Source organism: Anguilla anguilla, chromosome 5 (assembly GCF_013347855.1).
Source record: "Anguilla anguilla isolate fAngAng1 chromosome 5, fAngAng1.pri, whole genome shotgun sequence".
NCBI classification, from domain to species: domain Eukaryota; kingdom Metazoa; phylum Chordata; class Actinopteri; order Anguilliformes; family Anguillidae; genus Anguilla; species Anguilla anguilla.
Genome location: NC_049205.1, coordinates 48,064,797 through 48,087,435, shown reverse-complemented (window position 1 = coordinate 48,087,435; position 22,639 = coordinate 48,064,797). Strand labels below are relative to the sequence as shown.

At 42.8% G+C, this 22,639-nt stretch overlaps 1 protein-coding gene across 4 annotated transcripts in view; it reads left to right on the top strand.

Annotated features, from left to right (window-relative positions):
* adamts17 (ADAM metallopeptidase with thrombospondin type 1 motif, 17) overlaps positions 1-22,639 on the top strand; it is a 79,263-nt gene that overhangs the window by 36,020 nt on the left and 20,604 nt on the right. The window contains exons 10-18 of one of the 4 annotated variants that reach the window (XM_035416689.1): positions 373-523; positions 3,897-3,902; positions 4,526-4,627; positions 5,996-6,141; positions 7,096-7,265; positions 9,534-9,661; positions 15,073-15,193; positions 16,414-16,488; positions 18,896-18,976. In XM_035416689.1, coding sequence (XP_035272580.1) covers positions 373-523; positions 3,897-3,902; positions 4,526-4,627; positions 5,996-6,141; positions 7,096-7,265; positions 9,534-9,661; positions 15,073-15,193; positions 16,414-16,488; positions 18,896-18,976 — 980 coding nt within the window. The remainder of the gene's footprint in view (positions 1-372; positions 524-3,896; positions 3,903-4,525; positions 4,628-5,995; positions 6,142-7,095; positions 7,266-9,533; positions 9,662-15,072; positions 15,194-16,413; positions 16,489-18,895; positions 18,977-22,639) is intronic. The other 3 variants (XM_035416690.1, XM_035416691.1, XM_035416692.1) reach the window with 3 other exon arrangements.

Sequence of the window (22,639 nt, the reverse complement as noted above, 5' to 3'; positions counted from 1 at the left end):
AACAATGAAGATGGTGGAAAGTTTCAGTAGATCTGTCGGTCCTTTGAATTGGCATTTTTTGCAGTGGAGTTCTAATCCTGATCAATTCCTTTAACAATAATGAGCTAATTATTATTTTCTGGCAAATGTAAGTTTTGACTTATTTTTACTTTATCAGAACATTGTCCTCTACCTGTGTGAGACATTGTGCAAATTGATATTCAGGTCTTTTTACTGGAATAAACAATGGATGTTTCTCTAGCTTTAGCCGAGGGTTAAGGGCAGGTTGCGACGGCTTTTCTTCCTGTGGGAAAATGCTCTGGTTTGTTTTCCTTGTTTTGTGTGGATCGGGTGACCAGGGTTCTAATGCTGTGTGCTCCCCGTGTCACACAGATCGAAGGCCAGCGCATGCCTCTTGCACACGGACCCCCGCAGCCACTACATGGTCCGCCTGCCCTCAAAGCTACCCGGCATGCACTACAGTGCTGACGAGCAGTGCCAGATTTTGTTTGGCACCAACGCGACATTCTGCAGTAATATGGAGGTATGGTTCCACTCACTGTTATTCTCTGTGTTGCTTTTTTAGGATTAGGACTAGGCCTGAAGCTAATACTACTCCTGTAGGCCTGTGTCACATGCCTTTTGTATATTTGGACAGAGCGCATTGGTTACTCTATCAAGGACTCAAGAAGACCCCTATAGTTTAACAGTTGGGATAACATAATTTTACATAATTTTTATCATCACTGCACAGAGGTTCCAAGAGTCCTTCACTGAAATTGGATATTGTCCACCAAGAATGTGTTTTTTTATTGATATTTATTTACGGCATTTACAATGTTACACTTGAAATATTTTCCTTTCTAGTGCTTGGCTATGAAATACTGTTCTACCGTTTTTGCTTGTGCAGCCTTCTTCAATTGCTTCTGTGTGTTTTTGAAGTTGCCATGGTAACCTCATAAAAAGACATACCGATGCAAATCACTGGGGCTGACACTCAAGGTCAGGTAATAAAGACATCAGTTTATGTTTTTGCTCTCAGTTCACTGACGTGTTTCTGGCAGGATAAGAGAGTAGGCCCTAACATGCCTTCCACACCGATGGGCAATTTTTACTGAGTTTAAAAAATACAGTCACATTCCATTATAGAACATGAAGTGCCTTCTGCACAGCTTCTGCTGCCACACTGCAACTTGTTTTTGTGTGGTTTCCCCTTCTGGTGTCGGAATGGGCAGAACTTGAAAAATCGCTGAACGGCGCAAAAACAAAATGCTTTTGCACGTTTGGGAGGGTCAAGATGGAAGATTTAAAAAAAATAAATTTGCAACATTGCAATTTACTTTGATACGATACCAAAACTGGGCTATAGCCAAGATGTGCTTTTAAATACAAACTTACAAAAGCAACCACAGAGCGGACCTCAAAAGAAAATTCTGTGGCCTAGGAGCGCAAGTCATGGAAAAGCCCCATGTGATGGATAGTACGGAGCAGACAACTTGAAAGGCCTTAAGATGATACAAAAGTAATAAGAAGTTGAGTGCTGAATTTGTAAAGGAATATATTTGAAAGAATGATGTTCCATCCCTCTAGTAGAGTTCCAGAAACTTGTAGAATCTTTTCCAAGGCGCATTGAAGCTGTTCTGGTGGCTCAACACCTTACTGAGACATTTAATGTTGGGTTTTCCTTTAATTTGTCACCTGTTTATATATATATATATATATATATATATATATATATATATATATATATATTCCACAAATAAAAAAACAGGCAAATATTAATTGAAAATGTTTTATTTAAGTAAGAACAAGGAGAAATCTTTCCTTTTGTAAGAACAAGAACACCGCTGTTCACATTTTCTTTCCTGGTTTTGTCACACCTTTTCAAAGTGAAAGCTCTCATTGATGTTTGCTGCGAATTAGATGTGGTTGGGATCGCGATGATAGCACGGCTGCTACAAGGCTTGTCACTCACAGTCACTGTTGTCGAGTGTTCATATCTTACATGAGACCAAATGGAATTTTTCTCTTCCGTTCTTTGCAAAGCATTTCCAGTAATGTCAGTTTGATTTTCACCATGCACACATGCAGACGCCTGCATTATCACTTGTGAGCTGATCAAGGAACATTTTTCCCATGTCCATATTCCAGCTTCACTCAACTGTCAAAACTGTCACCAGATCAGCATGAATTCTTTTAAACACTAGCCTACAACAGTCACATTGAGATTATGGCACTATAAAAGGAAATGGTTTTGAGTTATTTTAATCATTTAGAGATTTTCCTGACAGTAGCATTTTTGCGATTAAACATAAAGAAGTCACACACCTATTTTGGTGTGATTACTGTCACATTGCTTGCCGGTTTGTGGCCTGCTAGCAACCCATCATTAGCCTCACTGACAAACACAAGGACCCACTGAAAATTGTGTGTGCTATGTGATTTGAGCATGGAAAATTAATACAACAATCATGGGTATAGCAATTGGATTATCTCAGAACTGTGGGTCTGGATTATACCGGCAGGTCCAGTACCTACTGCTTTCATTGCACACTCCTACTTCATTTTCCTACTGCTGTAGCATACAACTGCAGAAATAACTGACAAACAAAAACTGAACACTTTCAGCACAATGTAAAGTACTGGGTCCAAAGAAGCCTTGCGTTTCTCATAAAACCTGCCTGAAAAGAATGGATTGGTTCATGACAAAGGTCAAAAGAACGAGGCCAGTAAAGTAGTCCGATTATGACATTTTAATGACAACTTAACTACCCAGGGACTTTGACTTTAAGATTGGAAAATATTATTGAACCTCCTAAGGAAGAAACTATGCATAAATGTGTTCCCAGGTGAAGGGAACACTAGCTCCTGTCCTGCACATAGGCAGAGCAGCAGCGATTCCAGAACACGAAACTCTCGTTTTGCAGACCCTGGTTGCGATACTACAACGCAGGCACAGAGGGTGACTAGAACTCACTTATGGAATGTGTGTATATTTCTCTGAGAGCCAGATTTGCTGTCAAACGTGAGACTAGCCATCTTCGGGCCTGGCTTTTTCTGGAAGGGTCCGCCAAGTTACCCACAGCAGAAAGCAAAAAAATTAAATAAATAACTAAAATCCAAAACCGTCATGATTTGTGTTAAGTAAATGGAATTTGGTGTATTTTGCCAGTTTATGAGAGCTGTCCTGAGAGACGGCTGAACTGTGAGCTGTCAGTTGGGGGAGTGATGATTTGAGCTGTTGCCTGCAGACAGGAAGATGGAAATGTTGTTTTCCTAAAGTCATGGAAACAGAGAATTGGCCCTTGAGAACAACATGCAGCTATTATTGGTAAATGAGTGTGAACTAAAAAAAACCATTCTTTTCACCCGCTGAACTGAGCAAACACTTCCACACATTGCTTCCTCAGTGAAACCCAGCATTTTAGAACTCAATGCACTTCATTTTACACTGGAGACAACATGACCTCTTTTCCTCTGAGCGGAAGCTGTTTGGTCTCCTGTTGAAAATACCATGGATCACAGTTGCTTGGCTGTCTTCTACCCTTTTACTCAGTCATCCATGTCATTCACATACAAGCCATAAGGGTTATAAACGTTTGTAATGTCCCTAAATATACCATATCTACATGGAATTATTGCTGTTCAAAAATCTCAAATAATATTTTGAAGATTTGGAATGCTAGGTAATTGCTATGTAAAATTTGTCCAGTGACTCACCTCACTTTGTTTTGCTATTTCATATCTGTCAATAAACCCTGAAAGGATTTGCTGTAAATCTAGAGGTTTAAGTGATGAACTCTGCCACATACTCATTTTTACTTGTGTCTGTATGCTCCTGAGTGAGGCTGTCTTATTTTCGATGAAATGTTTGAGATTTTGTGGTTGCTTTTCCTCCTGACCCGCGACTGGGCAAGTACAAGGTAAATCTTCAAGGCTTCTATTGCTGACAGCTTTATGGTGTCGGATAAAGACGTGGTCCGGCAGGCAGATCTCATTGAATGTTGAATTCTCAGCCATCTGTGAATGCAGTTCCTCAAGCTGTAAAAGTACCATATGTCCCATTGGGCCAATAAAAGCATATGGTTATTGAAAGATTACCACCCCACCCACTCACCCGCCAAACCCCCACAATGAAGTGCCAGGTCTGCTGGCTATCCTAAGGATCACCGGTGTATAGGGTAGAAGCAGTGATGTGCTTGTGTATGAGCGTTCTTTTCAGTCCCAGAGACTTGGACCAGTTATTCCCTGGTCGCTTTTCCATCTCTGAGATCAAGACAAAACCTGTATCAAAAAGGAGGCTAGTGGAAGCACTCAGGAGACACATACTGTACATCACTACTGTTCCAAGTTCAGTTTGTGGCACTAATAGCAAAAATAAGTCCCACTCTTTGATTGTTACTCTGTCAGGGCGATGTCCTGTGCTATACTGCTGTGCCACTCCTCTTTAACAAGCACACTGGTCCTCTGCTGGTGTCTGAGGCTCCAAAGCCAAGAGAGGAGAATTGGGAGGGGCTGTGAGTGACAGGTTCTTGCTGTCTTTCAGCATCTGATGTGTGCTGGATTGTGGTGTCTGGTGGAGGGGGACACCTCTTGCAAAACCAAACTGGACCCTCCTCTGGATGGGACGGAGTGTGGCGCTGACAAGGTAGGACCTGCACAAGTTTGGGCAGTACCATGATTTTACATATTTTGTCAGATTTGAAATGTTTTTTTCCGGCTATTTCCCCCACTTAATTTCCTGGATGGGAGTGAGATGCATTATATCTTTGGGATTGAACTGACTTTGATATACAGTGAGCTCCATAATGTTTTTTTTTTTTGTTTTGATTTTGCTCTGTGCTTTTAGATTTGTAATCAAACAACTACGCAAGGTTAAAGTGAACATTTTCAGCTTTTATTTAAGGCTATTTTATACTCTTTGGTTTCACAGGGAATTTTGCACAAAAAGTACATCTTAATCACGGTGATAATTTCAAGCTAAGTGGCTGATCAGCCTAACTGTGCGTGACACAACAGAATAAATGAATTCACAGAGGACATCAAAGGTTCTGCAATGGCATCTAGCTAACAGGTTGTTTTTCATATTCACAAATACTACATTATGGCTTTAAAGTAGCGTGCCCAAGAATGGGCTACACAAACCTTAATGTTAAAATTGTACATACACTTCTGCATGCATACGTACAGTATGTTTAAGCCCACGTTATTAAACATTTGAATATAACATTTGCTGTTATTAGGAATATGGAAAGGCTTTCCCATGTTTGTGCAAATCCAGCCTGCAAAGCGCACAAATAATTCAAATAATTTGGCGTGTATGGCTGTACACCTGTGGTTCAGTTGTTAATTACACTTCTAGAACCAGTTTAAGATGAGCTAGGTAGTAATAAGTCCTTGTGTGTCCCTAGACTGCTGCTCCCCTGTCAGAGTACTTTTGCTGATTCTGTATGTTTTATGACTTTATGAGGATCCCTTGCTTGCTTTGAACTCAAAGATCTCCCCATGTATCCTTCTAGCACTTCTTTTGGTTGATAGCTTTCAGTTTGTCTGCAACTGACACACACGGGCTTCATTTTTACTACATTACTTACAGATTGTCATGTTTTTCTTTTTCAGACCACAAGTGGAGTAGCATTTTTTTGTCAAACATAGACAGATTATTCTTATGCTCCATCTGTAGAAAGCCAACATTGAAAAGAGATCTCACTGACAGCTTGTTTTATAGCTGCAAAATGAGAGCCTTTTTAAAAATGAGTAATGCAAATGGCTATATCAATAAAAAAAAATTTTTTTTAAATTGATATAACTTGACTTCACTTTCAAAGTCAGAAATGCTAAACGGTTCTGAACAATTGCTGAAATGGTTTATAATGTTTGAGGTTCTGCTGTATTATTATTTTTGATCTGTGGAGCCATAGGACGTGTTGATGCAATGTGAACGTGGATCCACTGTGAGCGGTGGCTGGCTGGGCTCTGCGTGCTGGGTGTCAGGCCTCTGTGTGTGCTCTCTCAGTGGTGCAGGGCGGGGGACTGCGTCAGCAAGACGCCCATACCGCAGCACGTGGACGGAGACTGGAGCTCCTGGAGCCCGTGGAGCATGTGCAGCCGCACCTGTGGGACGGGCTCCAGTTTCCGGCAGAGGAAGTGCGATAACCCCCCGTGAGTCAACAGCTTCGTCCTCATCCTCATCCTCATCCCGTGATCATCATTCATCACTAGACCTGGCTGCATTTCTCTGCTTAATTGAAATGTGATTTTACCAGTCAGTGTAGTAAAATATGATCTTGCTCAATGAAGGTAACGCTGATTTTTTCAAGACGATCAAGGCTTCTACCTTACTTTATTAGATTACCGAATGATGCCAGCCATATTAAAAATAATCAAATTTCTGCAGATTAACATATGGATTGCATATAATGATTTAGCAAAACTGGAAGTCTGTCAATGGAACATGCTGTTTTTATTTGTATTTTGGAAAGGGAAACCTGCCGTTACACTGCAGCAATGGCCGTGAGTTCCCACAGAGGGAAAAAGTGATAAATTTTGGGCTGTGGCTGCGGCCAGAAAGCACTTTTGGCAAGACAGGCTGCGTAATAATTTCAAGATAAACAGAGAACGGGAATGCGTCTATGCCAGCACAGGAGAGGAGCCATAGTGAAGGTGTCCAAGAAGTCTGAGTGACTTTTTATGCTCTGGTTTTGAAGATGAAGACGTATTTAGTGGCGCTCCAGCATGAATGCAGCGTTGTTAGCGTTGCACGCTCCTGCACCCCAGGCCCAGCTCGCACACTAAATATTAGAGGAGCTGGCTGCGGCTGATACTGGCGAGGGTGCTAACGCTACTACCTGCCTGCTGGCCTCCCTGGGTGTCTGCCCGCCTGCCCCAGGTGTTTTCAATCAAGGGGGAGGGGGAGGGGGAGGGGGAGGGGGGGATGGGGGGGGGTGGTCATTTCCAGCCTGCTCCTCTTGTGAAGGCGTCTGCCCCACCTGTAATGGGAGACGAGTCTCGGCAGATGGCCGGACCCCGAGGGCAGACGGTGCAAAGCAGCAGAGCGGGAGCGTTTACGGTGGGGGGGGTGTTGATTAAGCCGAGCCTCCTCCCCGCTGTCTGCAGCCCAGGGCCCGGAGGGAGGCACTGTCAGAAGGCCAGCGTGGAGCACAGGGCCTGCGAGGGGGCCCCGTGTGCCAAGGGCTCGCCCACCTTCAGGGATCAGCAGTGCCAGTCGCTGGACCGGCAGGCCAGCAAGAGGAAGACCAACATGTGGACAGCTGTCGTCAGCGACGGTGAGCAGGCCGTCAGCTCGCGTGGCAGCAAGCCACTTCAAAAAAAAAAAAAAAAAGAAAAGAAAAAGGCAATAGATGCGAACAATTTTGCCTGCGCGTTGATTTCCTGTGTTGCGTAATTTCGTATCCTCTCCGTGCCACTGACATCTGCTGCCCGCCCGTGCCAGGAAAGAGATTTCTGTCTGGCGTTGTGGGAGCACCTGCTGCTTTTATTGCGGTTCTTGAATGTTCTCTGGCTGTCAGTCAGAGCCGCACGTCAGTCCTGTCACACGAAATCTGGCACAGCCGTACTGCTCTATCTGTGCGGTCACTGCCCTCCCTTTACTATTTTCACCTTATCCAGGGGAGACGCCTCGGAGGAAGTTGCTTCGAAAATCTGCAAAAATTAAAATGGGATGAATTTGTTGTTTGTTGCTCTGCCTTAGCCTGAGGATATTCACATTCTCAGTTGGCTGGGTTGGCAAGCTTTCGAGTCGGGCAGTGAAGTGGTTAAACGCTTTTAGCCTTCCTTTCCTTTCTTTTTAACAAACACTATATTGCATGAGGTTTACAGTACGTCAGTCCAGACATGTGTATTCTTTTTATTTCCTCTGAGAACTGCTCATGCCAGATGTGACATTGATTTTGATAGATCTGCGCAGAAACGAGCAAGAGCATTATGTTTGTGAAAATGGAGTGAAAATTATCATTTCCAAGAACGTGTGGTCCAGTGCTTTTTATAAATACCCACAACCTTTAATCAACGTCCCATTTAATTAGTTGTCATTGGGTAAAATTATTACAGCTGCCTGCCAAATATGTTTTTTTAACTTTCATAACAGGATGTGGATGTGTGTTTGTGAGACCAGTGAAATTGCACTACACCCTCTTTTTCCACCCAGCAAAAGCAGTACTGTAGTGAATGCATGGTTGACATTTAACTGAGAGGAAGTAGGCAAAATTTTAATTCATCTGTAGTTCAGCACCTCAACCTTAACCAGATATGGCATGTTTGAGGATCCAGTGTACCTTAAACATTTACATTTATTTAAGGAAAATGGTTTCATGCGAGTTCACGCAAGAGACAGTAATCTATTCAAGAGCTGCATTCTCTGAAGTGAACAACTGGTTCTCACACATGGGATAAACTTGAATGAGGAATGATTTTATCTAATGCTTTGTTTAACCATTAATGCAGGTATAGTGTTGGTGCATTTAGTTTTCAGATTGCCTTTGAAGTTTCAGAACCGCTCATTTGTCCATGTGAAAACCAGAACAGGGTTAAACATCACTGATTAAATTTAACTACATTAATGAATGGAAATGTGTACCCTATTTTAGAATCATTTGGATGCAATCAGCACATAATAGTGTGCTAGCCAACTGCTCAAGTTAATTAGGTGCCACTGTGGATTTTTTGTGGAGTTTGTAGTGGCAGGGGAAAGCTGAACATTGGGAGAGTGGTAAGCAGTTAAAAAATATTTGGCTCCAATTAAGGAAACTGCCTGATATTGATTTTTGCTGAATAATTAAGATGGAAAATGAAAAATAGATTTTGCTTGATCACACCAGCTGTTTTACACTGATTTTCTTTTTTTGTTCTCAAGCTGCATTTCTGGCCCTATCTGAATTATCCAAATGTCAGACTAGCATTACAGCAATGTTTGAGCCGACGGTTGATGAGAAGAACCTCCTGCAATTGCTTTTTGTGTGCGAAGTGCAGCTCTGACTGGATTCTTTACAATAAGCCTCTCTTCCTGAACCGTCCTCCATGTTCTTCTTAATTCCCATCACTCCTCGTTCTTATAGCTCATTTTTTTCCCAGGAAACCGTGAATCAAACCTCTGACACAATTTAGCGAGGACACGCAGTTATGAGACCAAGGATGGGCACTGCGATGCTCCTCATCTTTGATCTTTTTTGTTGTTGCTGTAATTCACAGGAACACTTTCTTTGTCATCCGCGGCAGATTGAACAGTCTCAGGCATTTGCAGATCACCAGCGCGACTCGTCACGGATGTCACTGTCAGAGGACGCCTGTGGTGTTCTTCGGCATCGTTCTGGAAAAGATAACGCCGTCAGCGGGGAGAAAAGGAAGATTTGACATTAGAAACACGCATACGGGCTGTCTCGCGTTATTGTGTTGGGCACTGTGGCTCAGCGTCAGAGCATGAGGAAAATACCAAATGAAATTATTCCGACCGTTGCTCGGTGTGACATGAATAATGAATGAACGGTGAAGTTTTTATTTAGTTTTTATTTTTTGTTATTTTTTTTAACCCCTCCCAGAAAAGCCGTGCGCCCTGTTCTGCACCCCCGTGGGCCGGGATGTGCCGGTCTTGGTGGCCGAGCGAGTCCTGGACGGCACGCCGTGCGGCCCCTACGACGCAGACCTCTGTGTGAACGGGAAGTGCCAGGTGAGGTCGCCTGCTCCGCCTGCAGCGTCCCGCTCTCACTCCCTTCCAGGGGTGAAGCGGAAAACACTGACTTCTGCTCCTTTCTGAGGACCGCATGGGCTTATTCTTAATACCTTTGTAACGGTAATGTTATTGCTTCTCTGTCATAGGGTACACTCTTTATGGGCCTGGTGCCCTGGTAGGTGGGGCCAGGGGAGGGGAACCGCTGCTTTTTTGTTGAAGATTACAGATTTAATTGTCCACAGAGGTGGGGGTCAGAGCAGGGCATAAGGGAGGGGTTAAACTTCCTGCTGTTCTCATTAGATTTATTTATAGTGGCCCTTTGCCTTTCCTCTAGATGTGTTGATAGGATGAACAATTTATATTTTTTCACCCTCTTTTTTTTGATGTGCATTTTTCTGTGACTGCAGTTTTTTGGCAGCGCAGGTTTAGGCACTGGCCAGCCAGACACTAATGATGCTAACTATGAGGCGTACTTCTTGAGAGGCTGGAAAGGACTAGTTAATAACTGCCAGAGGACAGCTCCAGAGAAGATTAGTTTTCACAGGGCAGATCCCATCTGCTGAGGACTCTATGGCTTTGTGTTTCTAAATTGCTTTTTTTAGTCAAGGAGTCACCGAGCACACCTCAAGCACATTTTTAAACCCTTTTGTTCCCAAGGAAGCCCTTTGTGGCATTAGAAGTTTGATTTGTTCAGACGGTGGCCCTCAAGGCCAACTCCCAAATGAGTCTTTGCCGGTCGGACCTTGTTTTCATAGCGTTCCTGACTTTCCATACGGGAGGCTTAGCATAATATTTAGGTCTTCTCACCCTCTCACTCTCGTTTTTTACTCCCCCCTCTGTCTTTCTCCCCTCTCTCACTTTCCCTTTCTCTGTCATTTCAGGTGAAAAGTATCAGGTTTTTGGGAGTGGGAATTTATTTAGCTTTAATTGAAGAGTCTAATGATGTGGCGAGCCCAGCTGGGTTACAAAAGCAGAGACCGACGCTTGCTCATTTGCTTCCAATTTAACTGTCAACCCCGAGCCCAGGGGCTGACCTAATCTCATCTGTTCTACATACAGTACAGACTATGATGAATATGGAAGAATTTATCACAAGGGATCCAGCCAGCGACGAGAGGCGGCTTTAATAACAGCTGGATAGGGGTACCCCCTGGCAGATTGGGCACAAACCTGACACCTTTTTTTTTTAAAAAAGGACGGACCAACGCCCCATCGGGGTTTATATTCTGCAACGGGTCGAATTATATCTTACGAAGCGATTCACCTCGACAGCTGTAAAATCCATGATGTACCTCACAGCATGTCGGTCTTGTATTCATTAAAAACAAAAAGAAAGCTGGACAGGAAAAGATTTGAGGCTTGCGCAGAACACTGAACACAGGCTCCTGGCAATCGCAAGACAATGGCTGACAAATTGTCCATCACAAGTAAATCAAAGTCAGTTGGTGTTGTTCTATATTGCAGCCCCAGTTGGTGCAAAACTCCAGATGGCAGCTGTTCCCTGTGTAAACTATGGGTCTCTCTTTACTTGTGCATTATTATTAAGATGTTTTGGCTAATGACTCAAATTAACACTGCAAAGCAAATTAAATCCCTGGTTAATCCCAAATTAAAACCGGTCTAAAGTGCCTAGCCAGCAGTAAAACTACAGTGCAGTGTGCGAGTACTGGGGCAGTGACACAATTTTTGATTCTTCGGCTTTGTACTCCAGCACATTAGGTTTGAAATAAATGAAGTGCATACTGTCATTTTTTATTTGAGGGCATTTACATCCGTATTTGGCAATTACCTGGTAGACCATGGAAGACAATTGTGGTGGATGACTGAAGAATTGCAACTGTGAAGAAAAATCCCTTATCAACTGTCAGATCAAGAACATTGTCCAGGATGTAGGCATAGATGTGTCAAAGATATCATAAAGAGGAGACTTGACCAGCATTACCTCAGTGGGTTCACCACAACATGGAAACCAAGGGTAGGCCTCAAGAACAGAATGGCCAGGTTAAAGTTGGCTAAAAAGCACATTAAAAAAATGTAGAGTTCTGGAATAAAGTTTTATGGACAGATCAGTATTTACCTGTACCACAGTGATGGAATGAGGAAAGTGTGGAGAAAGACACAAACTCCTGAAGATCAAAAGCACCGCCCCCCCTATCATCTGTGAAACGAGGTGGAGGTAGTGTTATGGATTGAGCATGTATGGCTGCCACTGGAACTGCCTCACTTGTCTTCATTGATGAGGTGACTGCTGACAGCATCTGGATTCTGCTCAGGTCCAACCAAATGCCTCAAAACTCATTGGACGGTGCTTCACCTTGAAGCAGAACAATGACCCCAAACATACTGCTAAAGAAACCGATGAGTATTTCAGGGCCAAAAAGAGTAGTCTTCTTGACTGGAAGTCAGTAACCTTTGCTGAATCCAACTGAACATGCATTTCACTTGTGGAAGATGAGACTGAAGGCAAATGCCCCAGAAACAAACAGAAACTGAAGATTGCTGCAGTACAGGCCTGGCAGGGCATCACTGTGGGTTGGAAACTTCAGGCAGTAATCGACTGCAAAGGATTTACAACCAAGTACTAAATATAATGACTTTGTTTTAGATTATGTCTATTTGTCCAGTTACTTTTGCTCCCCTAAAATGGGGAGACGATAAAAAGGGCTGTAATACCAACAGTACTGAAATCACCCAATATGGAGGTAAATACTGTCAAATTATAGCTGACAGTCTGCACTTTCACTGCATATCCACAGATTCATTTCCAATCCAATAGGCTGGAGTACAGAGCCAAAACAACAAAACTTGTATCATTGTCCAAATACTGAGGCACTATACATTTTTAAACGGAGTATGAAGAATTGTGGGAGCTCCATGGGACCATTGTACTGAAGAAATTAGAATTTTTTTAAAGATACAGCGATACAGGTTTTTGGCAGCAAGAAAATTGGCAGAATTGTCTTTCATTTCAGAGAAAATTTCCATTCTCCAGGAAGCAGTACTGTGAGAATATGAAGGGTGCCACAGTAAGTGTGTGTGTTTGGAGCACTGAGACTGTTTTTTCGACCCTGCAGATGAAATCACTTCCAGACACCCACAGGTGGAAGAGCTGTTTCTGATTAGAGTTTCAGCCCCCTCCTCCTCCCCTCTCCCACTCAGCCTACCCCTCCTTAGACTGATCGGCTTAATTTTTTGGCACATTATCACATGTAAAGCACCCTTCCAAAGGTCATTCGGTTGCTAAAAAGAGCATTCTTTTATGCTGCTGCTCCACCTTCATCAGGCCTCAGATTGGGTTGCTGACATTTGTGGCAGAGTGTTGGGCTGGTGTTCGGTGCACTCTGGCTGCCTGTCAGCAGAACAAATGCAGGATCAGTGGGGCTTTGCAGCAGGAAAAAAAGGCCCTGGCGACCACCCCACGCCGCACGAGTCACGGCACCGCCGAGACCGCCGTTGCCATGGCGCCGTGTCAAAGACCATCCGGAGCCGGCCGCTGTGTGGCCCAGCCGGCCTGTCTGAGCCCACACAGCCTGCATTCTCACCTCCACATCGCCTGGGCCACATTTAAAGGCAGAGGAAAGAGTTTGCAGTTACTGCCCCTGGGTCTTTGTATTGCAGAGATGGGTCAAGACTCAAGACCGTCACATGTTTATGTCTCAGGTCAGTCGTCGCTGCGGATGTGGAGTCCCTCGTGGAAATAATCCCTTTTTGAAGAGAGAGCCAAGCCTAAACCCTGTAATTACAAGACCTATTCTGGGATTTCAAGGTCAAGCGAAAGGGAGGGGCCCGTCTGCAGGAGGCATCATCCGTGGGAGGGGGCGGGGGGAAAGGAAGGTTGGGCACCGGCTCAGTGCCACTCAAGTTGCACCAAAATTGAACTCAAGTCCACAAATGTCCTCCCACTCCATGTCCTGTGGTATGCCTTTGCTTTTGGAGTTTGGACCTGTGCGTTTGATCAGACATCCTAATTTGAGACCTGCAATCCAGCAGGGTGATTGCTGTTCGCCTCTGTAGAAGGACTGGTTCTCTTTTCTCTAAGACAGTCAAGTGTCTGTCACTTAAGGACAAACCAAAGTATTGCAGTATTGTATATCGTGCTATAGACTGAACATCAGTTATTCATTTCCTCCTCTCATTGTTGGTATTAAAGGAAGTAAAGGGAAATTGCACACAGTGCCTTAACCAACTAAATCCAGTTCAATAATCTCCTTGCAAAAGTGTTATCTTGCCACTGCCCTCTTTCGCCTTGCATTTTGAAAATAACAGTGCAAATTTGAAGTTTGTAAAATGACATCTTTCTGATATTGTTTCCTAAACCTCCTCCAGACGTAGTTTACAAGGATTTCAGAGCACATTAATGAGGGATCTGTACAGGTTGGGAGAAATGTGTTTCACACTAATCAGTGGTTGAATGTCATCTGTTTGGTGGCTCACTGATGCATCATATTTGAACTGCATTTCCCAACCTGTTTCTCACTGGCCCCAATTAGCACCAACAGAGGTGTATTGAAATTATGATTGCAAATGTATAAAATCTCTCGTGTGTGGATGTGGATCTTCTGGCACATGCTAATCACCCTTCCAGTTACAATGAAGCCTTCAGAAATGTCCTTTTGGTAATTAGCAGTGATCAGAATATAGCTACGGTAGCTAGCGGACTGATGTGGTTGTACTACTAGTGAAAGTATAATTGTGTGTGTATAGTGCTGCAGGTGGAATGTTACGTAAATGGATGGATGGATAATTGTAGCACTGCTGAAAATGTAAATACAATTGGTTTTTGAATCTTGGTTTGTAAACAGTTTGCTAGTGTGACGAGAACCTTATTCGGTCCAGCCATTTAGTCATGTGGTTCAAATTTAGTTTCGCTCATTTGTTTTTCTTGGGTTGAAGCTTATCTCACAGGACTTAAGGAAGCATGCAAATGATTCATGATGATTTATAATTGTTTATTAGAGCACACTTAGCTGGACAGCTAATTATTTTCAAATGGATAGATTCAAAAAAAAGCCCATGGCTATAAGTTTGATGTAGTCTCAATTTGTTCATGTGTGTATAAACTTCAACATTCCTGATCTGGAAGATGTGTATTTTAGATGATCTGTTTCAAATATTTGTACATGATCATGTCTCCAGAACCTGTCTGCAATGTTTTGATGTACCATACTTTAAACCAGGACAGTGTGGACTTTCTGCAGAAGCTATAGAAATGTAATAACATATGTTTATGGGTCTGTTTGTGTCTGGGCCAGAGCTCAGTGTTTGCCTGGCATTTGTAAATATTTACCGCACATGAGCATTGCAGCATGTTTGCAACTCAGGCAGAAAGCTTGCTATGGTAACTGAATCAGTGCCTTTCAAAAATCGGGATGTGACTAACTTTTTATTCTGTGTCCTTGTCATGGCAGAAAATTGGCTGCGATGGCATCATCGGCTCCTCTGCCAAAGAGGACCGCTGTGGCGTGTGCAACGGCGATGGCAAATCATGCAAGATAGTAAAGGGAGACTTCAATCACACCAAAGGAATGGGTGAGTCACAGTAACATAAAGGAGGAGGGGTGAGGGGCACAGGCTCAAGTGAGAAGGCTTGCTTCCCGATTTAGGCTCACCCATGCTGATTCCAATCAAACGCCTTTTGAAACCCTCCGAGCCTTTTCACTGCCCGTAAGGCACTGTGAAAACAACACGACGCAGAGCGCACCGCACAGCTCTGGCTAAATGCAGAAACGAAGCCCTTCTCCTCGCCTGTCCGCTTTAGCACTCCTACCTGGGAGCAACAGATAATTTGCCCTCTAAATGTTTTGCGTCAGAAATAAATGTGACTGGGACCATGGTGGCCTCAGAGACCGTTTTTGGCCGCAGGACCATCTGCTCTGAAGCTGAGCGCAGAACTAAATATTGTCAGCGTCCCCGTAAGCAGGGATGAAATACGGGGGCAGTGATTTAATTGGGGCGACAGCGTGGAAATCGGACTGGGCTTCGCAGAAGTGGTCGGAGCTGAAAGAAGATGAATTTAAAAAAAAGACAAAGGCAGTTTGAATGTCTAAAGGTCTGAGGTGAGAATTCTTGCCCCTGTGGTTACAAGGCAGTAAACTGCATTTCCCTCTTGGTGCAACTGACCTCATGTGACTCAGTCATGAATATGCTCCCAGCAAGCGCAACAAGTTTCTGTGCTCTTAAAGGGCACTGTTGGGTCAGTTGGTACTGGGTAGTTTTAAACACAGCATTATGCTTAAACCCCTTGGGATTTAAGTCGATATTTTATCCCATGAGGCAAAGTTTATGTCCAGAGTATGTTTGGCATTTTAATAGTCCAAAAACCAGAAATGCAACGTGCTGGGTATTAATCACACTTCTGTGCCATTATAATGGCTTTCCTGTAATAAGTCTTTTTTTTTCCTGCATTCATTGAACAAAGGGCAACAGATATGAAATGTTAATCTGATTGTGATATTATTTACGGACGGAACCTGTCTCAGTTCCCTATAATATCCTTCATTCTGTGGAAAAGCATTGTCTACGAAAGAAAAGCATTTTTTTTCGGAAAATTCCCGTATCTGCTTTGACTGAAAGATTACTTGGTCCTAGTTCCATCAAAATAATTCTAATTCAGTTAGATGTGTAGTTGTGAGCACTGGCTACAGTGCATGTGTGCATATGAATGTGTGCAACCTTTCGTTAAAAGGGCTGCAGAAACTGTGGTCTTAATAACCTGCCCGATGGATTCACACTCATTTTCTGTTCCCCAGTCACCAGTAGCCATTGTAAGAAGGTTTCTACGTGTGTGATGTCAAAGCCCAGGGCTGTTCCCAAGTGTTTTTCCTGTAAGATTACCTGCTTGTCAATGTGTGCCCCTGCCCTTCGTGGAGACCTCAGTGCCAGTAGATGAGTGTAGCAGTCCTCTCTGGGTCCTCCTGGGAAAAAAAAAAACCTTGTAAGAAGATTCCACGGAGTAGCAATGGCTGCATGAGGCCAATCGTGGTGTATTGCCAAAGAGAGAAAAGTCATTTGGTTGGTTCACAGGTGATTTATAACACACAGACTCCGCCCATTTTGCCATTCATGGAATCCTCACTTTCCCATCATTACCATGGTGTGTTATTGAAATGATCCTGCTGTGTAAGCATGAAAGCTCTGTGTAATGGCGAGTGCATTGTTAGGGAGATAGAGGGAGAGGTCACAGGCTCAGTGCAAATCAGACGCCACCTTTCTTACATCTATCTTGATTAAGTGATTGGAATGTTTTCCCACAATGCCACACTCTGCAACTTGCTAAAGTTCTGATTTAAATAAGCTCTATATTTAATTGTTTGAGCCTCTGCTTTTCACAGTTTCTGAAAACACATCTGAAGTGTACATGTGTCCGTAGATTTGGTTTGCTCTGATCTACGGTCCCTATCATTTCCCCAGGAGAACCCAGTCTAGACGGTTTTGTGTCTCCCCAAACTTTCTTACTGTACGTAGCCTTCCTTGGGGTAAATAGATTACAGAAGAGTTTTGAAAGGGCAACTAGAGAGTCTTGCAGTTCTCCTCTCTGGGATTTCCACTGGCTGCCTGCATCTAGATGATGCTTATTGTTTGGCTTAGTGGCTTAGTGAATATTGGGATTATGCACTTATAATATTGCAACAGTGTGTATGCTTACCTTTTCTTTGAAACAGTACAAAGGGCACTGTTCTCTAATGATTGAGAAGCCCACGTGGAATGATGTAATGTATGTAGCACTGTCTCATTAGAGGAGCCACAAGCGTACTAACAAAGTAGGGGAGACATAAGTAGCCTGGTAGTCATGGTGACGGGTGCTTCTTAACCATGGTTTTTTTGATGTGGTTTCATTTGTTGTTTTTTGTCATTGGTAACAGCATGGTAGTGGTTAGGACTGAAACACTGGTGAGTACAAAGCAGGCTCTGTTTTGTTTGGAGTGCTGGGCAATAAAGAGGAACAAAGTAGCTCTTGGATGATTATGTATATAAAAGATTTTTTTGTATTTTTTATTTTTATTTTTTACGAAGGTGGAATACACTCAACATACTGACATGCAGAACATCCAAGACATATACTTATTTAATATGTCTGTTACTTGTGTTTTTATAGTGTATATACAGCTGGTTTTGTTTATCGATGTTTGTCCCTCTGAACCTGCACAGACTAATTTTCTCTCTCTCTCTGTCCTCCTCTACCTTTCATTTTGAAGTCTCTATGGGCTGTAGACGTATAAACTGTACAGATATGTAGAGGGGAACTTTATAAGTCACAGAAACAGTTTTTGCTGGGAAACCTACTAAATTCCCAGTGTTTAAGGTTGCTCAGTTGTCTAAACATCTTAATGCAGTTGTTAAAGTAAATCCTAATTTCACAGCACATGCTACTTTTGAATAACGATTACTCTAAACACGCTTGGATCTACGAATTTGATAATATCTGCAAAGATCTATTTACTCAATTGAAAGACATGGTCATGTTGTTTGAGAGAATGGCAACTAACAGAGCTCCTTTGTGTCATCATTACTGCCCAAGCACTGGATGGCGCTGTGCCTGGAACTGGGGTCAAGGGGGCAGTGGGTTGTGAGGGGGAGGGTAGGGCCAACTCAGATCTCATCTCACTCTGACTCCAGTCCGTTGATCTGTTGCAACTCATCTGAGCGGTGTACCTCTATTCTGGTACATCAGGTCAGCTGTTTAGAGACCATTTCAAGTTTATGAACGGAGTTCTCATGCGGCTTGAGGTCAGGTGCCCTGTCTTCACCCAGCAGGGATCCTGCCCCTGACCCAGGGCTCAGAGCTCACATAGGCAGCGTGAGCTCTCATTACTCTACGAAAGCAGTGACTAATGAATGCTCCACATGCCAGCGTGACGCAGATGGCGTGCACGCAGCCTGACCTCGGATCAGCGTTGAGCGGAGTAGTCACCTCGAGCAACCAGCAGAATGTCTTCATTTTCCTCTGCTTGGCAGCCCATGTCAGAGCCACGGGTCTGGCTGCTGTTGTCAGCTGCCAAGAAACGAATGATGAATCGGGCCCTGGGAAAGCACTCCGAGGCACTCGGAACAGAGTTAGCAATACTGATGATCAAAAAAAGACATTTGGAGTTCAAAGAGTAGCAGATCAGCCCTTCTCCTCTCCAGCCCCGCCCACCCTTCCCCAACCGGGCCCGTCGCTTTAAATATCAATGTGTCTCTATGCTACCCACCCCCACCCCCCAAAACATGTTTGGTTCTGTATTGACACAGGTTACATCGAGGCTGCCATCATCCCAGCTGGAGCTCGGAGAATTAAGGTGGTGGAGGACAAGCCATCGCACAGCTTTCTGGGTAATTACATGTTTTCCCCTCGTAAATATCTCTGGTGGTGGTCATGATTAAGTTAAGGCCGTTCCACAGGCGATAAGTCTTATGTGTGCTGGTATTGAGTCTGATGGGGTCAATGCCACACCTTGATAAATGAGACAGTTCCTCCTCAGATGTTGTGTTTAGCTGGCTATCCCTGCAGAGGATCAGGTAGTCTGAAACAAACCGGGGACTCCAGTGTGTGATCTTTAATATCTACCTGATGCCTGGAAGCGCATTTATGGGCTTATTACAGATTTTAGATTCTTTGCCAAGCAACCTTCAAAGTAATTTCCAGGTGTCCTGAGTGTTGTTGAGTCTTGAACTTCTGTAAAGTCTTAACAGGCTCTTTATGACAATGCATATCGGTGCATATGTTATAGGCCTAATTAAAAGGAGGTGTAAATGTCTCAAGTATCGTAAGCTGCAAATGTGGCATAACATTGATGTATTTTATATTCAAATCATAGCAAACTAAGAGGTGGTCAACTGTCAAAAGAAGAAAGTTGTTTTTAGTTTTTTTTCCCAATATGTAAGGTAGTTTTGCTGTTTTGTGTTGTGGCAAATGCTGAGTGTTCCAAGTATTCATTTAGACACTTTTGAATTTTGGAAATGCATCTCCTTTTAAACATGTTTCACAGTGTTGGTAATGAATTGAAACCATATGAAGTATTTTCAAGAAAATTGAAGTTGATACATGCTGTAATGAAGATGTTGTGTGATTATCCTCCAATTCATTATATTTGTGAGTGGTAACAAGTGCACAAATTGATATTACCATGTTATTTATTTAATTATTTTACTATCATGGCATTGTTTATGTTGTGTGAGCTTTAACAAACAGTTTCTGCTGTCTAATTTTGTCAGCTGGGGACAAAGGCATTGCAAATTCTGACCTTCCTATCAGTTAATTGTTTAATTGTTCAGTTTCACTGGTACCATTAATGTTGATGGCTTGGAAAATATATATCCCTGTTAATTAAGATTAGGTGCTGAGTCAGCTCCATTGAAAGGCCCCTAGCTACTGTTAGGTACTTTATTCTTAATGCATCGCTACACTATTAATGCTGTATAAATATATACTGATTCTTTAGGCCACAATGAAATCAGTGGATCTGCTCAAAGCTTATTTTTATGTATCTTAAAAAGGCAGAACTTAGAAAGAATTCTAGATTAAACTTAATCAGACTCAATTTTTTTCTTTTTCAGTATTTCTTTTGAGATCTGGTAAAGTATGCTTTGATTTAGCAGAGTTTAAAAAAAATAGTTTAACTATTTGTTTATTACCATTTAGTGCAGTTCTTACAGCTGTAAAGAGATGCTGCCACATTACTATTTACAAATCATTATAAAAAGATTTGCCTTAGGAGGTATGGTGCACAACACATTTTAATAGCTCTAATGTGTTAACATCTAGCTGATTCCAGTTGTAGCCCAATAATGAATGGACTAACACAACTTGGGAACCACATAGTTTCTGGAAGGGACATGAAAGCAAAGCTCTTCCTTTGAGATGAGAACATCTGTTCTTCAAAGCGAGAGGAAACACTGCTTCTTTTTGTACTGTATGCCTCTATGCATTTTCTCTATTTTAAGTAGAGAGTAACCAGCCAAATTACATGTTTTGTCTTTCTCTCCTTTTGGATTATTTGCAATAAGTAAATACCTCAAACAAAAAAAATAAAAGAATAAATTAAACAGGGAATTTATCAGATTTATGATGTATGCCCAATGTCCAGAATCAAATCCAGACCATTTTAGTGCTGACTGACTTGGTCAAGTATCACTCAAGGAGGGAGGGGCTCAATAGACATGTGAGTAAATGATTGATTGGTCACCTGCAATCTGCTGGGCCAATCCCAATGCAGCTAAACCCAACTGGTTTTCTGCAGATTAAATGGCTGTGTGTGCTTTGGGAAATGTGCATTCCAGAGAGTGCTCTCAGACTGACAGAGAGGGTCTTGCATTTCATTTACATTGAGGCTTTAGTGTGTTTCGGCTAGAAGCCCAGCCAGACAAATCTAGGAATGGTCTGCTGAGGTCACAGTGACACCTGGCTCGAAACCAGGGGAGACTAGTGGGGTTCGTCCAATCCGCTCTTGATTAGGGAGGTAAGATCCTAGCCCCGTACTCCCCTCCTGCTGCTGCCTCGGCCTGTTTGAAGTGTGTCTTTGGATCCACCCCTGGAATAGCTGAGCGGCATTCAGCACATGTCTGGAATGAGTGGGATTAGAGTTCCATGTCAAATGCACAGCCCCGGGAGAAGAATCCCCCCCCCCCCCCCAAAAAAAAAAAAGAATACAAATTACGCATCTGGGGCTCAACCACTTACAATGAATACCGGGTACATTTAGTGAAGTTGTCTTCTGGCTGTGATATGCTAAGCTAAAGGATTATTCAAAGCAATTTGCAGTGACATTTTCATTTGGCCCAACCTGCATTGTATCTGTCATGGTGCTGGTGATGTAACAGTGACATTAGACTATGTCTGTGCACAGTTTGCAATGTCTGTAAGGTCACAGTGTTCAGTGCCTGGTGCTTTATTTCCACACAGCCTTCATTTTCCACTCAACCCTTTTAATGTTTTCAGAGATGTAATGAAGCAGTATTCCTGCCTGGGAATCTGGTTAGCTTTATTCTGGCTGTATTAAATCTTGACTTGTACCTCTTACTTGCTCGGTTGTTCCCAATGATCTTGAAGAAAGGTGTTAGGATGTTATTTAGAATTTAAAAAAAAAATTGTTTTCAGTACCATGTATTGCCATCTTCTGCCGCAAGAGACATAAAATAAATATAGCTACAGGCAGCAATTATAGGGTTTCTTGGACACAAACTAAAGAGAAAACATTGGAACACAGGCAAGATAGACAGATAAGCAAAGGTTTCATGAGGATTGGACAGGCAGTTGGTAAGTTATGGCTAATTTTGTGTTAGGCCTTTGAACATGATTATGAATCAAGGACATTGAAAATCTTCTTTTTTTGGGAACCTTACTGAGGGGTTGTAGTTAGTGTGACAGTTTGCTGTGGGATTGTAGTTAGTGTGAATTTCCACATGTGGAAACATGAAAATCATCCCAACTGCACCGACAGCTTCTTGTTAGCTTACTGCTCATGTCTTGGAGATGACAGCTTTGGCATTTTAACCAATAACATTACATTACATTACATTCCAATAACCTTGCATTTTGACGGTCTGATTCATAACCACTGATGAATGAATATTTATCAACCTTTATTAAAATTGTCACATTGTCAATTCATTGGATCCATTATATCAGGACATTTCTATGCACTGTACACTCAATTTTTAAATATTGCACCGTTTGACATGTGTTCGACCGAAGGCCAACAGAAATTTTTTTCATGCAACAGGATCAAGTTTGACAATTGAATTTTCCAGTGTGGAATCAATTAAGTGTGACTTAATCTCTATTAATCAAAGTTTATGGACATAAACACCATACTGATTCCACTGATAGCTCATGACATAGAGATGGTAACCGTGGCACTCAGACTGACAAACTTGTGCATCAAATGCCTGATTAACCACTAGGCCACACCCAGGTTTTGTGTGCTGGGAGGTGAATGTGGTTGTAAGGGGTGATGTGTCTAGCCTATAGGACCCAGCCTATGCTAGAGGTGTGTC